Source organism: Barbus barbus (assembly GCF_936440315.1).
Source record: "Barbus barbus genome assembly, chromosome: 9".
Taxonomy (NCBI): Eukaryota; Metazoa; Chordata; class Actinopteri; order Cypriniformes; family Cyprinidae; genus Barbus; species Barbus barbus.
This window is the reverse complement of record NC_136737.1, coordinates 4,695,878-4,714,511: the sequence shown is the minus strand read 5'-3', so window position 1 is coordinate 4,714,511 and position 18,634 is coordinate 4,695,878. Positions and strand designations below refer to the sequence as shown.

Sequence of the window (18,634 nt, the reverse complement as noted above, 5' to 3'; positions counted from 1 at the left end):
TACAACAAAAATGTATATGCAATTGTAAACATGAAATAAAATTTGGCAAGACATGGAAAGCTGACAACATGAATTGTAAAATGTTTTACAGGTAGTTGTGCTAATGTAGAACAGGCACGTGAATGTTTGGAGCAGACACACTGGCACACATTTTCTCCTGCTCTTGCCTCAAAGTTGTGTGGTTCAGGGGTGTCATCGTGGTCTTCCTCATCCTCTGGCTCAACGATGTCCCCATTGAGAAGATCAAGATTGTGAAGCACAGCGCAGCAGCAGAACTGGCTCAGCTGTGTTGAGATGGCAGTAGGATGTGGGTTCACTGTCTGTAAATACATGATTGTTAGAACAATAAGTTTGAAGGAAGCTTTGTTTTATCTGTTGTTGACTTGTATATGTATGTATTTATTGTGATGCTTTTATTCATTATTTTATTGATGTTTCTTATTGTTGTCAGTAAATATAAATATTTTTTCATTGCTTGACTGAAAATTGATGTGTTCACATCAACTGCATTTGTTTAACTAGTGTATATTCACATATAGCTGTCACATGACAAAAATTACATTTTGCTTATTTTACTCAAATGTGTCATTTTTAGGAAAAAAAAAGAAGTAGTGTAATTAGTTATTGGTTATCATTATTATTGTGTGTAAGTGTTGTATAATATTTGGATAAGTTAATAAAATTAGCTTGATAAAGCCGAATTTACATTTGACTTAGCTGTGGAACGAGAGTCTCGTGAAGCCTCTGAAGAAGGTCTGGATGGTTCCATTCAATGGCTGAAGTTGCAATCTCTTTTAACTCCGAGGTTGTTCTTGACTCTGTTGGGGTTGAGAGAGTCCTCTCTCCTAAGTAAGCACATGGCTGGGTGTAAAGTGGGGCCTGTTGGCCCTGTGGGCCGCAGTGGATCTGCAGGCTGCGATCCACAGATGAAGATGCAGACTGCCGGGAGCAGGGAGAGAGAAATGTCTGAGCGAGGTCCTTTCCATGATGGTGAATTCCAGGGTTGAGTGAAGATGAACACCAGTGGTATTAGTCTGACTCTTTGTAGTTAAGAGTCATCTCCCCAGGCTGGGGAGACCACACACGGCTCTATGTTAGGGCCTGTCTATACATCTAACAATGAGCAATCTTATGGCATAAAACAGCAAACATGAATATCATGTGTTCATCATAGTATGAGATTATATAGACAGAAGAAAGCACAGTTGTTCAATATAATAATTCATCATGATTTTTTTTTGCTTTTTTTATTAGAAAACTGAGGGATGAAACAAGAGTTAAATTCAACAAGAAAAATAAGAAAACTAAAGGAGATTTAAGCCACTTTTACTTGTGGATGAAACAATTTGCACATAAAATAGAGAAATTAAAAACATATTCAAGAGATAATGATTTTGGGTTTTCGTAATAGAATAAATAATTGAATCTAAACTCCACAAAGTTCATCAAATACAATCACTTAGCATCTTATCTAATACCGTTTATCTTAATATTATTTGTGAAATTAACAAGTGTCAAGTTACAAAGAAAACTCATTTTGCCTACCACCTGTCAGCACTTCTCTGCTGGGGGTGGGGGTGTGGTTTAACAGATGAAAGTGCAATTGACCCACTAATTACTTAATATCGCCACAAGAGGTCTCCAAACAATTAATAAATCAACCAAAACAGTCATTTTAGTGAAAGTTATAACATTTAAAGTAACATTTTTAACCCGGTTACATAGGGAAATAAATTATATTATAATATTCTATTAAATATTATATATTATTATGAAAATCTGGTCAATTATTACTCCCATTATTACACTTCTTTTTTTCAATACATGTTGCCACAAAAACACATTAATATGCAAATTAGATTTAGTTTATAGATACATTGTATATAATGAGAAAACCCATTTATGGCCATTTAACACACATTTTGCAGAAAGAAAAAAGGTATATCGAATCATTCTGTTATAACATAGATGAGAAACATCTTTATACAAAGTTTGGCAAAAAATAAATAAATAAATCTTAAACTAAAAATGTATTGGTGATTTAAAAAAATCTATTGTTTTGCCTATGCAGGCTCATTCATGTCTTTTTATTTTTTTTTAAGAAATTGAGTTCTGATGTCCTCTAATGAGGCCATAACATAACTTATGAATGAAATATCATTATATATATATATATATATATATATATATATATATATATTGCATTATTCTAAATGCGCTAAACAATTTAAAGACATGAAAAAAAAAAATCCTAAAACGTGTTTCTCGTATCTTAAGAGGTTAAGGATAAAACTGTGGATCGCATTAGTGGGTTTAAAAATATAAGAACCCAAAATTTACTGGCTATACTACAATCTCAAAATAAATATGCAGCTGTTTCTTCAAAAAGACCACAAAATGGGCAAGTTTAATCAATATCAAGATACTACGGATGGATTAAATAAACCTGTCGCTCATATCTTGTAAGTGGTTGCACTTGTAATAACGTCGTAGGTCACATGATAACGTAAACATGGCGGATGTTACCCAAATCGCTTTCATACTTAACGCATTCAGGCTGTAGGGTACCCTTTTAACACTCATTAAGTAAGTAACTAATTAAGTGCCTACTCGGAGAGTATGCGGTTTCGGACGCAGCCCGACAACATCTCGTTTTGACATTTTGCACGGTTCTGTGTGATTTGGGCAACTTCAAGACAGAGCAGGTTACTTCTGGTATGAAACAAGGTCTCAGCTTTCAAATTTTGTCATATTTTAAGACATTTGAACAATAAATATTGTTTTGTGGCTCTTTAATGCGTTGGGACAGACTCCAAACGATCATGAAATAAACACGAATGAACATCAGAACGTATTTTATTTAAACCACGGAAAGACATCAATACACAACATTTCTCAAGTTTAAGTCCAAGGTAAGCTACTCTCCTGTCTGATTTGTTTGTCAGGCAAGATGCCGGATTCAGATCGCCTGTCAGTCAAGCTCTTTGCGAAACGGTCAATCATAATGCGGAATCTGCCATTTTTGTCTGACAAACAAACAAGAGAGGAGAGTAGATTAAAATAGGTGGACCTGAACTTTAAAAATTGTGTGCATTGCCGTCTTTCTGCAGTTGAAACAAGATACCTTCTGATGCTAATTCATGTTTATTTCATGGTATAACTAGGAAAGAGGAAGAGATGATCGGTTCACGTGCTGGTTGAATTGAGGTGCTACAGCGATCTTTCCCAAAACATTAAAGACATTTACATTTATTCATTTACCTGACGCTTTTATCCAGAGATTTACAATTGGGGAATACATCAAGTGAATGAATGAATGATGCATTTATATAGCGCTTTATTGTGTATTGTTGTACACCCAAAGCGCTTTACAATCAAGTGGGGGGGGGGGGGGGGGGTCTCTCCTCAACCACCACCAGTGTGCAGCATCCACTTGGATGATGCGACGGCAGCCACAGGACAACGGTGCCAGTGCGCTCACCACACACCAGCTACAGGTGCAGAGGAGAGAGAGTGATAGAGCCAATCAAGTGTATGGGGATTATTAGGAGGCCATGATAGACAAGGGCCAGTAGAGGGAATTTGGCCAGGACACCGGGGTTACACCCCTACTCTTTACGAGAAGTGCCATGGGATTTTTAATGACCACAGAGAGTCAGGACCTCGGTTTAACATCTCATCCGAAAGATGGTGCTTTTTATTTTTTTTTTTTGACAGTATAGTGTCCCCGTCACTATACCGGGGCGTTAGGACCCACACAGACCACAGGGTGAGCACCCCCTGCTGGCCTCACTAACACCTCTTCCAACAGCAACCCAGTTTTCACCGGAGGTCTCCCATCCAGGTACTGACCAGGCTCAACCCTGCTTAGCTTCAGTGGGCAACCGGTCTTGGGCTGCAGGGTGATATGGCTGTGGCAAGTGATTCATCTTAAAGGGATCCCTGGTTATTAAGACATGTATAGTTTAATATAACGTAAATGGTGACTCTTACTGAAATATGTAGTAGAAAACCCATGGGGGTGGGGGCATTTTATGTGCACAGGACATTCTGCGTCAAACCTTGCACTCAGTGAGCTGCCTGAAGATGCTTGTGGACGAATAAAACTTCCTAAAGACCCGCTTCTTTGTTCTCTCCACTTTATCCCTGATGTTTTGTGGATTTGAGTAGGCCACAGCAACTGAAAGAGGTTACAAACAGCGAAGAGAAGAGACGCTAGATGCCATCCTGTTTGGATGTAAGCATACCGATGCACATCATTAACGCCACAGCCACTGGAGGAGTTTCTCAGTGCAGATTTCACTTGATATCCGGGGGTGTTTCGACTTCTTGTGGGGAAAAATCTATAGTACGGCATTTGGTTTAAGACTATGATTATATCCATCTCCACCTGTAAGCTCTTTCAGTAGCTGTAGTCATCATACCAGAGTTTTATTTTCCGAGTTGTGCTGTGGTAAAAATAGCAACAGGCAGCGCCACTAGCTCACCATTTTACGTCATCATCAGAGATGCAATCAATTTACTGAAGAAAATAGTTTGCAGTTTCATAGCAGAAGTCAGCTTCAACACTCTCGATGGAGTTCGTAGGCCGCTCTGCGTACATGTTCTAGACACCAATAGTTATACTCTAACAGAGGTCACTAATTAATACATTGATATGCAAGATTCTGGTTGGTAGATAAACTTAGAAAATCTCCACGCATTGACATAAAACTCTTCTAGTGATTATTTTGGTGACAAGTGATCAGAGGTCAGACGCAATAGGTCTCTCCAGAGACGTATATCTGTTATCCTGGACATCAGGGGGACGGCAAATGACGATTTCCTCCTAGATCTCTCTCTCTGCATCTAGCTGCAAAGATAGACAATCACACACATACGCAGAGAACACTTATCTGTACTTCAAGGTTGCCAGGCTCTGCCCTGAATCTTATCAAATATGGTTAACCACACACACACAAACACACACACACGAGAGCAGCTTCTTAGAGAGTAAAAAGGCAGACTAAAGCCATATTCAACTTATTTTCTAACGTGCATAAATGTAACTTTGATAAATAATTATTCAATAAATATTATAATTAACATTATTACGAGGGCCATTGTAGATCTGCTATCCACTCCTTCAAAACAATGTGATTTTTTTAAATAACATAAACCATTCATGGGTTTTCTACAACATATTTCAGTAAGAGACATCATTTACGTTATATTAAGCCATACAAGTCCTAATACCCAGGGATCCCTTTAAAGAGGCAAATAGATACAGGAAGTGCTCATAATACCAAGTTTCAGGCATTGTGCAAAAAGTACAAGATAGACTGGAGATTAAGTAAAGAGAAGCAAAGGTATTTTTGTTTGTTTGTTTTAGGATGAAGTCAGATGGTGACAAAAGAGATGAGTTTTCAGCTGTTGATTGAAAATTGAAAAGCGTTCTGGATTCTGTGGGTAGATCATTCCACCAGCCAGGAACAGTGCATTCTTCTCTATGGCTGTGAAATATGGGGCCCCAAATTTAAACTAAACTATGAAACATGGGACAAAAACCCTGTTGAAATATCCCACCTTGCGTTCTGCAAAAACATCTTGGGAATTCACAGAAACGCCCCAAATCTGGGCTGCAGGGCAGATTCCCTCTGCTCTCTGAAATCCAGAAGAGAGCAGCAAAGTCCTGCTTCCATCTTTCAGGCACGCCGACAGATAGCTACCATCACTTATCGGCAAAAACACCCAGAGAGTGACCCCTTACACTACTTAGTGGAAAAACATCAACTCAATTCCACAATTAAACATTCAAAAGTTAAAGAAACTGAAAAAATAACCCAGGAAGAATACATTAATGATTGGCAACAAAAAGACAATTAACTTACTTCCACAGTATAAAAGCTGATATTAAATTAGCGCCATACCTGAGCAGTATTAAAGACTTATGTTCAGAGAAAGCTGCTGACGAAGTATCGTCTGAGTGAGCACAGTCTGTGTGTAGAGACGGGCCGACACAAGCAGAGCTGGAGAGCCAGGGAGCTCCGACTGTGTTCCCACTGCACAGGCGGACTCATGGAGGACGAGCAAATATAAACACATCAGAGATGCCTATTTCAAACAAATAGTGCTAGTGTCACCTGAACTCCAGCAAACGAGCAACACAGAGAAACTCTCATATATATTGGGAGAGAAGGAAAAGTGCATCCACCTGGCCGCGCAGTATGTGTACTCCTGCCATCAAATGAGGGACAAAGGCTGAACCCGCTTTACCATTTACAATAACTCTCTGTATTCTTTAATCTGTTATTTCTTTTTTCCCTTCTCTTTTCATTGTGATAAATTGGACCTGTATATGTGTTTATTTTCCCCCTTTTTTATTAATCTGTATGTTTGTATAATATACTTATTGCTTTGGCAACATTGTGATATGTCACACAGTCATGCCAATAAAGCTCATTTGAATTGAACTGAATTGAGAGAGAGAGATAGAGATAACTAAACTATATACATATAAAAATAAACTATATAAACATTCTGTTCACCTACTTGTTCCGGTATCTGACATACCAACTGCAGCAGTAAAGACTAAAAACAGGAAGATATGATCTAAAATAGAAAGGAAGCACGTCATTTAAAATTGACACCAATGCTTCAGAAGAGGAAATAACAGCCAGCTCTGTTTGGACCAAGCATTTGTGTGCATATCAAGTTATTTATTCAGTGTCATTCTAAGCATTTATGTTTTTATTTCAACTTATTAATGTATGCTGCTGTTGGATTTGAATACACTGACCCACATTATTTTTGTCATTAATTGCTTACAGCAGCCAAGAAAACATCTGGTGTATTACTACGTATTTTTTTTAGCTGTCAGTCTGTGATAGGTACGTCTAGATTGTTAGTTACAGTAGAATAAAATACTCAATTCATCAAAAACAGTCAAACTAGACCTGTGTCTCTGATTTGACTATTTATGATGGATTCAGTATTGTATATAACCCTAAAGCTGTTTTATGAGGCGGTCAACTGTGAGATTTACAAACCTACAAACCAAACATACGTGCAACCATACAACAGATTAAACCACATTTCCAAAGAAAACTGACCACAGGTTTCAGTCTGACTCAGACGATGAGCTGCTAGTCCCAAAATATGAAATGGCAGATTGTATTAAAGGGATAGCTCACCCAAAAAATGAAAAGAAAAAAAAAAGGTCATAATTTACTTACCCTCATGTTGTTCCAAACCTGCATGAACTTCTTATAAACACACACACACACACACACACACACACACGCACAAAATATAATTTGAAGAAAGATAGAAACCCAATAGTTGTTGTTCCCCATTGTAAGAAATAAATAATGTGAAAGTCAATGGCTACCAGCAACTGTTTGGTTACCAAATTCTTTAAAATATCTTCTTTTGAACATGTTCAGTGTTAAATGATGGAACAAACAATGTTTACTATCATAAGGTCTTAAAAAGAGCCAGTCAAGCATTTATTTATCACCATATATCATTCGCAAATAGCTTCCACCCACTGTAGGAGGGTCAAGAGCTTTTGAAGGAGGATTCACACAGACGTTGAACAGCCAAAGTGTTTTACTTTTCACAACTGAAGAAAATGTTTCACGTGTTTGTTTTGTTCTGTTTGTGTTGCTGGCATTTGATTGGTAAGTTATAAATATATGTTTTTTGGCTTAATATCCGTAACATTCTTTGCAGATGGCATGGAAATGAATGGAAATTGATGTAGTGAATGTAACTTCAGTTTCAATGTTTGCAACCTTGAAACCTTTACACATTTAGTTACAAATTATAGCTGATTTTAGGCTTTGTAAACCACCAGAGGCTTTAATCTGTGTGAAATCTGATTGTTCATCAGGTGTGTTTGGTGAGTCTGTGTCAGTGACGGAGGGAGATGCAGTTACTTTAAAAACTGATGTTACTGAAGTACAACAAGCTGACGATATACTGTGGAAATACGGAGCTGAAAAGTCTGTTATAGCTAAAATTAAAAAACCACAGCAAATCTTCTCCACATTTGATGGTCCTGATGGGAGATTCAAAGACAGACTGAAGCTGGACAAACAAACTGGATCTCTGACCATCACAGACATCACAACTGAACATGCTGGAGTCTATAAAGTAGAGATTACTGGAGTGAAACTGTCATCAAAAACATTCAATGTTTCTGTTTATGGTGAGTAGAGATCATTTGTGACCTTCAATGCTGCAAATACTGTCAGTTGAGTTTAAGTGGTAGCTTTTCCTGGAACCAGAATATTCCTATAATAACTATTGAAGTGTTTCATCATTTTGTAGTTTGAAATGACAGAAACACTCAATGACTACACCAAAAATAAGATTGTTAACTAGATTTACCTTTATTCTCTCATGTTTTCAGCTCGTCTTCCTGTTCCTGTCATCAGCAGGAACTCTTCACAATGTTCTTCATCATCATCATCATCACAGCAGAATTGTTCATTGTTGTGTTCAGTGGTGAATGTGAGTCATGTGACTCTCTCCTGGTACAAAGGAAACAGTTTATTGTCCAGCATCAGTGTGTCTGATCTCAGCATCAGTCTCTCTCTACCTCTGGAGGTGGAATATCAGGATAATAACACCTACAGCTGTGTGCTCAACAATCCCATCAGAAACCAGACTCAACATCTGGACATCAGTCAACTCTGTCACACATGTGCAGGTACAGCAGCGCTGATATTAACATTGATTTACTCTCAGTTATAGAGTGCTGTTGTTTGATAGTGTTTGTTGTAGATCATACGGACAGATTCAGTCAAACTAATGGCTCATTTTGTTCATTACAGATCAGGGCCTACCTTTATTGTACATTGTGCTGATTTCTGTTGCTGCTGGATCTCTGTTGATTGTAGCTGCAGTTGTGAGGTGCTGCTGGAAACACAGAAAAAGAGGTCAGAAAAGCAAGCAATTAATGCCTATGTTGAAATATTTATTGCTTTTAAGGCATACATTTAAATATAAGATTGAAAGCGTTGTTGTTTTAACATGACTGTGATTTCTGTTAATGCAGTCGTGATCCATGAGATCCATGAGATATACGAAAATGATTATACAATGACTAAACCAAAACCGCGAAAAACGGTAAGATCATTCATGACTGTGTTGCAAGATGATGTTGTAGTCTGATTAAAGCTTGATGATTGAAGTTTTGTGTGTACCAGTGATGGGAATAACGGCATTATAAATAAACGGCATTGCTAATGGCGTTATTTTTTCAGTAACGAGTAATCAAACGAATTATTGTTTCCCCCGTTACAACAACCGTTACTGATAATAAAATGTGGTGCTTCTATAATTTATTATAATATTATTATAATTAAAATTTTCAGTTCATCTGAATTGATGCGCAGTGTACCCGTATTTGATGTACCATAAACTCTAGTGTGAAGGTGCATGACTCGCCGTCACTGTGTCTCACACACACACATACGCACACACACACACGCACGCACGCACGCACACACATGTTGGTTTTTGTGGTTTATGGGGACTCTCCATAGGCGTAATGGTTTTTATACTGAACAAACTGTGTGTGCTATTTAGGGATGTAACGATTACCGGTTTGACGATAAATCATGATAAAATTCCCCACGGTTAGTATTACCGTTTCATATTTTAATTATCATTAAAACCGTATTCGATTACCGCGATCTGAACAACTCATGATAAATAAATACTGTCCAGCATAAAGCAGAGTGTAACAGTGTCACGTGCGCACGGCAGCAGAGTTTCATTCTGAGTGAAAACAGGGCGGAAAAGCTGGGAGGTTTTAAAAGAGTGCTGAGGGAATTATACAAATGAATATATCAGTGGATTAATTATATGAATGTACCTCTGAAGGATCTGACTGTCTTCAGAAACGATTCGATGGCATTTTGTTTTCATTTTAGCTCCATGTAATACCTAAAGGAAGTGTTTTTAAAATTTTAAATTTTGACCGGTTGATGAAAAACAAGCTTATGTGGATTCTACACATTTAAACAATTCAGATAAGCTATATAGAATTATTTATGGAGCAGATAAGTGGATAGAGAGTTGGACTTGTAACCGGAAGGTTGTGGGTCCGAGTCTCAGGTCCGGCAGGGATTGTAGGTGGGGGAGTGAATCATCAAAACTCTCTCTCCACCCTCAATACCACGACCCTTGAGCAAGGCACCGAACCCCCAACTGCTCCCCGGGCACTGCAGCATTGGCTGCCCACTGCTCCGGGTGTATGTTCACTACTGTGTGTGCACTTGGATGGGTTAAATGCAGAGAACAAATTCAGAGTATGGGTCACCATACTTGGCCACACACCACTCCCCCACTCTACTTCCCCTTATTAATCAATTATCATTTTGACTTAACTCTTTTCTTTAAAGGCTGAAATGTGAGGTTCACCTTTATATGAAACTTTTTCAAAGCTTTATTTGAACATTTACATTATTTATTTAAACATGCTATTAAACTGGTGTCAGTCAAGTTGTCATTTAAAATCCAGACCTCATTGGTAATGTTATTGTTTTAGTGATTATGCAAACAAAAAGTCATTTTATTTGCTGTTTGTTGATTTTTAAGTATAAAACTTGAAGTGATTTATGTTTCGGTACTTTTTGAATATCTCCAGCACATTTTAACAATACCGTGATAGTACTGATAACCGTGATAATTTTGGTCACTATAATCGTGATGATAAATTTTCATACCGTTACATCCCTAGTGCTATTGCCCTACACCAACCCTACACCTAAACGTAGCCCTCACAGGAGACTTTGTCCATTTTTAGATTTTCAAGAAAACACAATTTAGTATGTTTTTTAAGCCTTTTGAATTACGGGGACATAGGCAGTGTCCTCATAAACCCCCTTCATATTGTAATACCTCTGTCATACCCATGTCATTATACAAATTTGTGTCCTCATAAACCACATAAACATGCACACACACACACACACACACACACAGAAAGATACAGAGTAAGAGAGTCTTACATAACATGCGGAACTGACGCACTACATGTAAATTATATTGTTTGTTGTATTTTCCTGTCAAACCAGGGATGGGCAGTATTTCAAATGCATGTATTTAAAATACGTATTCGAAATACAAAATACTATTTTGTATTTTGCATTTAATACCTTTGAAAAAAAATCTAATATAGTTTGTATTTAAATACATTTAATCTTAGTATTTTTGTATTTTCAAAATACATAAAATACATTTTGCCAATCAACACTTTATTAGACTGCTGATTTGCAGCTGTATGACTCCATCTACAATTGGGTAATGACATTTTCTGGATTCCTGTAAGGAAATAAGGAATAATACTGCCTTCGTGTGCTATCAAAATTTCCTACTTCCAATTTCAGAAGGCCTGGTTACAAGCATGTCGCATTCAAGTGCTTTGCTGTTGGACTGAATAGGAATCTTGGAGGATGCCAGGTTTTCTGGGAAAATCTTATTGAAGCCAAAATTGTAGATATTTAAGATATTTAATTTTGAATAAAATGTAGCATCCCATTCGTTGACAACTATATAAACATTCACTGCGCTATCTTTATAGCTAGCTTGTTGACGATTCTGGATTTTCAGGCAAATACATGCTGTTTTGCTGTGTATAAATCATACAGAATGCTTGAAATGGTTATTGCACTACTATGTGCATGACTTTAACATTAAAACAAGGTGATCTTGCTTTTGTTGGGAAAAAAGCATATCTGTGCCTCCACCATGTTTAAAGTTTATGGCCTGCACAACTCAGAAACTTGGGTATAACCATTATAGTAGTATTTTTTTGTTTGTTTTGTTGATTTTGGTTTTATCAACTAGTTAGTCAAATGTGTTCATTAAACGTTAAGAATCACTGCTTGCTATAGCGATATGACAACATGAAAGTGACATACAGCTATACTCGGAATTCGTGCTCTGCATTTAACCCATCCAAAGTGCACACACACAGCAGTGCACACACACACCGTGAACACACACCCGGAGCAGTGGGCAGCCATTTATGATAATACCCAGGGAGCAGTTGGGGGTTCGTTGCCTTGCACCTCAGCCATGGTATTGAGGGTGGAGAGAGAGCACTCACTGCCCCCACCTATAATTCCTGCCGGCCCGAGACTCGAACCCACAACCTTTGGATTACGAGTCTGACTCTCTAACCATTAGGCCACTTCACTTCCCCCAATATGTTGGCAATGATATAAAGTGTAGCCTAAATCGATTGAACTTTCTGTATATCATTTATATATTGGCATGGTATGCAAATATATTTGTGGAGCTTTTAGTGGGCAGGGGTTATTGACACATCAGAGTGATAAAGTATGTATTTTGTGTATTTTCAAAATAAAAAATCCACACAGTACTTTATATTTTTATTTGAAATACATTTTGATGTATTTATGCCCATCTCTGGTTGGAACTAATGTGCAAATGACAATGGCCCTGTCCCAAATGGCACCCTAAACCTTTACGGTCTTCCTCTGAGTCCGCACTTCCGTGACGCAATGCCGCATTCACTGTTGGGTAGAAGTCTGCTGCGGAGCTCGCACCAGTGCGGGTTCAGCAGAAGTGCAGATCTAGGGCGCATAACGGCCGCAAAGGGGGCACTCGCGAGCAAACGCTAAAATGACGAATGGGACAGGCTACGTCTCATGGACTTAACGGACACGTGCACACGGTGGCCATTGTAAGTCCGTAAGACCGCAAGTGCACATGAAGTGTTCCATTTGGGACAGGGCCAATCTCATTGGCCGGCACTCACCTATTATCAAAGCCAATTGAAGGCAAGCCTGAAACCATTAGCCAAAAAAGCTTAACGGCTAAAGCTAATGCTTTCGGTCTGGCAGTACGTGGGAAAGGAGACCAGAGGCCGTTTTTTTTTAATGGATTTAAATGGAGGAGAGGCTTCACTACGCTGATTAAACAGCTTTTTAGAGGAAACAGCTCATCATTTAATGAATCGACAGCCTATCGGCTAATCCTCAACATGTTTTACACTAAATAATACTTTTGGATTGAACTATTTTTAGAGTTACACCAAAACGAAATGCCGTTTTATAAGAGAAGCCACTGACTTTCTGCGACAGATGGGATCCAGTTTACTGCCCTTATCATTCATTCCTATGGGATCCGTAAACGGCGATTGAGTGTCGCACAACTCTAGGCGCGTTTCCATTACAGATTTGCGCAAAACTTTGGTGATATTTTATAAATGTCGATAAAAAAGTATTGCGAAATGACCGCGTTTCCATTAACAGATGTTATGCAACAAAATCTTAATTTTTTCCTTTCGAAATGGGATTTTAACAGATTTTGGCTATATTTAATCGAAGGAGGTGTGTGTATGTATCTTTACAAAAGCAGTGCGGAGAGCTGCTTCAGAAACGTGCTCGACGCGCCTCATATAAACACAAGCGTAGAATAGATTGGCTTAGATCAACTAAGTAGGCAGCAGGTGCAGCGCATATTCAGCTTTTCGCTTCGGAGCCGAGCGGTTCATCGTTCTGCTCCTGACAAAGCCTATCGACTACGGTGTCTGACAGTCTAGCACGCTCTCCGGAGGTCTCTTGTGCTGGTGTCACGGCGCTTCAGAGGCGGTGGTTCCTTCCTTTCGAGTGGATTGCACACATCGGATTGCACTACCCCCTGATTGTGTTGCAAGCCATCTCCCCTGGATTAAAAGAGTAATTTTTCTAAAAGAGTATTCACGGGTGGAACGTCTTTTTAAAGACATGTCTTTTTAAAGATGCCCTTCCAGCCGTGCGTTTCTGGGTGCGGTCGTTGCCTGGCGCCGGGTGATGGTCACGATCGCTGCCTCTCGTGTCTGGGCGTTAATCACGCTGAGGTGGCTTTCATGGACGAGTCATGCTCTCATTGCGAGAAAATGACCACTGCGGAGCGGACCAGACTCCATTTCCTGCAAAGGGGCGGGGTGCCCGTGTGGCAGCCGGGGGAGCGCTACTTCTGACAGTAGCCGGAGTGGTCTTACGGTGACGGTGAGGAATTCCCCTCTGAGGAACCAACCTCCGAGGGCTCCTCCTTCCACCGCTGCCGAGGGAACAGGCTGGACCCTCTCATGGGGTACCAATTGTATCCTTTGGTGCTCCGCCTGACGATCGGATGTCGATCGCTGCATCGGAGGGTGAGTCAGACCTTTCTGGAGGTGATGATTCAGCACCGCTGCCAACTTCTGGGCGGCCGGTGATGCCGGATTCGGATCCGGAAATGGTGGCTATGCTTGCCCAGGCCGCTGAGAGGGTCAGGCTCGAGTGTAAACCTCCACCACGTCCCAAACCCGCGAGGTTGGACGATTGGTTTCTTGGGTGGCTCGCACTGGTTCTCAGGGCCCCACCCCGGTACCCGGAGTACGTCGGTGGTTTCGCTGGTACCACTTGTACGGTTTCTGGGAGCCTGGTAGAGGGCTGGGTTCCATATGTGAGACCTAATTGGATCCCATATGTGTGAAGTCCACGGTATAGCCTTAGAGCCCGTGTTTCCCCGGCAGATGTTCTGCCATTGTCCAAAAGGCTACAATCTCCTCTAATCTTCAATATGCACCTAAACGGTTGTTCATATGCGTAAGTGCTTCTGAACCTCCTTCGGGAAGGGTGGGCTTCCGCAGCGTCCGGTTCCAAGTGGAACGAGTACGTTTTCGCAGTGTTATCCAGTATTACTGAGTGGGTAGAGCCATAGCAACAGTAACTGGTCTTCTGTGCTAAGCCCTGACCTGCGCCAAAAAATAGGGGCACAGGAGGCTTCCACAGGACACTGGAAGGGGCAGTATCCGTGGCCCTTTGGTAGGGATCCCAATTCGTCAGTCACCGATGTGACTCGGAGTGACCGACTGATAGGGTACGTCTCGGTTACGTATGTAACCCTCGTTCCCTGAAGGAGGGAACGGAGACGTCACGTCCCATCGCCACAGCTGCTGTACCACTGCTGAGCGGCCGGGTCACCGGCTCGGCTCCTCAGCGAAAACCTGAATATGCGCTGCACCTGCTGCCTACTTATACTCAAGCTGTGATCAGCGGTAGCTGGATGCAACAATCGCATGCCAATGTGCATTGGCTCGTTTAGATACACTCGTAGTGGATTGGTCTCTCTAAGCGAGATCCCAATTCGTCGGTCACCGACGTGACGTCTCCGTTCCCTCCTTCAGGGAACGAGGGTTACATACGTAACCGAGACGTTATCTTATCAGTATTATTTTCATTTTTTTCCCCCTTTTTTTAAAGAATCAATAATTGACAAATAATATCTTAAGCACCACCACCAGTTCTAAGTTCAGTCAATATGACAAATATGCATGCATACATGGTTATTCTAATTACTAAAGTTCTATAATATATAAAAATAACATATTTTTCTGAAATATATACATGCATGTGTGTGCATGTATATATACATAATAAATATACACAGCGCACACACATATATTATGTAAACAAAAACTTTTATTTTGGATGTGATTACTCGTTTGACAGCACATATACAGTATATATAATCAGATAATACAATAATCTATTGATTTTGATAGGTGTCTCTCACATTGTCCCACAGAAACATTAAAATAGTGTAGATTAGTGTACAATGTTTTATAATAATAATTTATTATGTTTATTGTCCATTTCATTCATTTAACACATATATATATATATATATATATATATATATATATATATATATTTTTTTTTTTTTTTTTTTTTTTTTAAACACTAGATTGCTTTCCCTGGTAATTAGTTACTTTTATAAGGATGTAAGTTACAAACTTAGTTACTATTTGTGAGAACGTGCCCAACACTGAATATGACAGACAGTGAACAGATGTGGGTGGTCAGGCTTGATCATATTACCTTCAGTAGGGACCGGTTTGAAAAAAGCATGTTTTTATGCTATTTACACCACTGTTTGCATCTGTAAATATTAACATAAATTATTTTCTTAAATTAATTAGCATAAAGCTAGATTTATTATCAGGCAGTAAAGTGTTGTATTTTTCCTCAATAATAATAAAACACTATTATTATTGATTCAATTACTATTGATAATGAAATTATTATTTATTATCTTAATTTGCTCAAAGTACTCACAGTAAGCCTCATTCACCATTAACATTCATAGCATCTTCTCCCTTTTTAGTTTCGGTGTTGCACCACCCTTTGTGTTTCCCGGAAAAAAGTAAGTAATCTCCCAAAAAAAAGTAAGTGGGTTAAAATAGTACACTTCTGTTTTAGACTAAATGAGAAATTGTAGTTTTAGACACTCTTCTGTTTTTTATTTACCACCGAGCTTTTAGTGTCTAAGCTGTGTTCAGATGTGAATGATTGGTTGTACCCACGTACACACTCTAGCTTAATATTGCAAGATAAGGGCCCTGCGTTCCATTCGGAAGGGCTCATCCTTATGCCCTAATCCCTTCAAAGGGTTTACCCTCCGGAGTGAGAGCTGTGAAGGGTTGAAGAGTGTAGGGGACCAAACAACCATCGGTGTGTTCCAAACGGGATATAATCTCTCTCCGAAGGGCACTTCGGAGTGAAAACAGTCATGGCCACCATATTGAAGTGTCGTTCCAAACTGAAGTGCTCAAAACTAGCCACTTCAAAGGGCCCTTCGGAATGAAGGATTTCAACTGATGGTCCCCCATGATTCTTTGCGCAGATTCTTTGCATGATTATTACCGCCTCTGTGTGGGCACGGGATGATGACACAGAAGGGCACTTCAAGAAACAGTTGTTTGGTCCCCTACACCCTTCAACCCGTCAAAGCTCTCACTCTGGAGGGTAAACCCTTTGAAGGGCAAAATGGTAAAAAAATGAACAAATATATTTGGATACATGCTCATTTACAATATTGTTGTACACTAAATTAGAACATGGTGTTACATTTTTAATAACTTTTAGGACCACTATTTTGCAAGTAGTGCTCACTGCAGAGCTAATGACGTCCAGCACCCCTTCTCTGGACGTAACCGAGTCCAGCTCCACCCATTGGCTCTGCAGTCTTATTTTTGTGGTGTTTATACAATTATTTATTCAACTCAAGTTAATATTCATTCTGAGTTAATTTAAAGCAAAATTCTGTTATTCTTCATATTATTTTCCAGTTTTTTTTAACCGTCTCATCAGCAAGTTCCTGATTAAGTTTGTGTTTCCTTACAGAAATCAAAAGAGCCTATTTATGGAAATATCAGCATAAATAATCAGCAATTATCAAATATACTTTAGAGCTCATACGGACCCCTGACTCACATTTTAGTTCACATTTATTCTCTGCCAGGATGCTTTTTGTCTATCTCTGTTTTGTTCTTGTCATATTTAAATATTTCATCTCTCTTTTTTTTTCTCTCATAAATTTCATATTATGTATGAAATGTTGTTGCTCTGGTTTAATTTAATTGTGTAGTTATAACAGCATAAGAAACTCATGTAAATGTTATTTTTTTAGCTAATCACCCATGGAAATATAAAATTGATCTCACCCTTCAATGTGTTCTGCCTCTATCACTGTCTACTCCTGGTTAAATAAATATGAAATTGAATATTGCATATTCAATCATATAAGCCAAACAGTAATAATAAAAACAAACTCAATTAAACACAGAATAGCTTTTAAAAATCCTGCAGGTGCAGGTCAGTAGGACAGTTTTGATTCATATTGGCATCATTTTTATTTATTGTGTTGAGTGGCGCCATCTGGTGTGTTATGAATAACATCAGCTAAAAACACGTTGTGTATAGGTGTGTGTGTGTGTGTGTGATTACTTGCTGCAGCAAATAAAAATCAAGTGAATACTACTATGGTGTATAGCTGTTGAAATGTTTAATTTGATGGATTAACTGAAACACGTGCACCTGAGTTATTTGTGTTTGCAAGACTGTTTTCCCCTTTGTTATTTCTGTCTTTGTACTGTTGGAGAAACTCTATGGAAAATGTGTAATGGCGAGACAACCCGAACTCTGTATCTGCTGAGAATGATTCATTTACTGATACTTAGTTGAACTATTGAACTGAACTGTTTAGGCTACATTGAATTATTGTTCACTAAACTGACTCGCACTGTGGTTCTGAATAAAACTGTTGATTCTGAGTGAGGAAATTGATTCACATGAACTAAGGTTATGAATTTAGGCTGATTCATTTCGTAAAGGTTTAAACCAGGGGTGCCTAAACTCAGTCTTGGGCTGCGTTCCACTCGACTGTTAGACATGCATTCGCAAACTTCCTTAAGCACTTCTCCTCGTGGGAATCCCTGCTGCCATTTTGAAGGGCATTCCACTTTGTGAAGTGGACGAGGGAAGTTTATATGGACAGACCCTCGGCTCCTCGATTTAAGGGGCACTAGTGCAATGTAACTGTAATCAGTCAAATCTATGCTGACACACTCCCAGACTGAAGACTCTCCTCCCCTCCTTAAAGGGTGCATCTTGGTGTTTCCATCCAGCGCTGTTGTTGTTGTTTATGCAATAATTCCAAAATGTGCATAAAAATAGTTGAATGGAAACATAGCTACTGTGTTTGTCTGTGAGAAAGCTGTCTCTCTATTTAAACATGGCCTGTGTGGAATTGTTGTGTTGTTGATATGCAAGTTCCTTTGCTTGTTTCTTTGATTAAGTATAAT

At 39.1% G+C, this 18,634-nt stretch overlaps 1 protein-coding gene across 1 annotated transcript; it reads left to right on the top strand.

Moving 5' to 3' along the window:
* The first annotated feature begins 7,598 nt into the window (after positions 1 to 7,598).
* LOC306874922 (CD48 antigen-like) lies at positions 7,599 to 18,102 on the top strand. Its single transcript, XM_079425254.1, has 7 exons — positions 7,599 to 7,661; positions 7,874 to 8,191; positions 8,396 to 8,695; positions 8,820 to 8,924; positions 9,044 to 9,114; positions 16,156 to 16,194; positions 17,175 to 18,102. The coding sequence occupies exons 1-7, from the start codon at positions 7,613 to 7,615 to the stop codon at positions 17,238 to 17,240; spliced, it is 948 nt and encodes a 315-aa protein (XP_079281380.1). The 5' UTR covers positions 7,599 to 7,612; the 3' UTR covers positions 17,241 to 18,102.
* Positions 18,103 to 18,634: the final 532 nt, after the last annotated feature.

What these genes read in the sequence shown, in the direction of transcription:
- LOC306874922 (XM_079425254.1), top strand. Translation starts at nt 7,613, where the DNA reads ATGTTTCACGTGTTTGTTTTGTTCTGTTTGTGTTGCTGGCATTTGATT. An exon ending in GTGTTGCTGGCATTTGATTG is followed by an intron (nt 7,662 to 7,873) that starts GTAAGTTATAAA and finishes ATTGTTCATCAG; the next exon opens with GTGTGTTTGGTGAGTCTGTG. An exon ending in ACTCTGTCACACATGTGCAG is followed by an intron (nt 8,696 to 8,819) that starts GTACAGCAGCGC and finishes TGTTCATTACAG; the next exon opens with ATCAGGGCCTACCTTTATTG.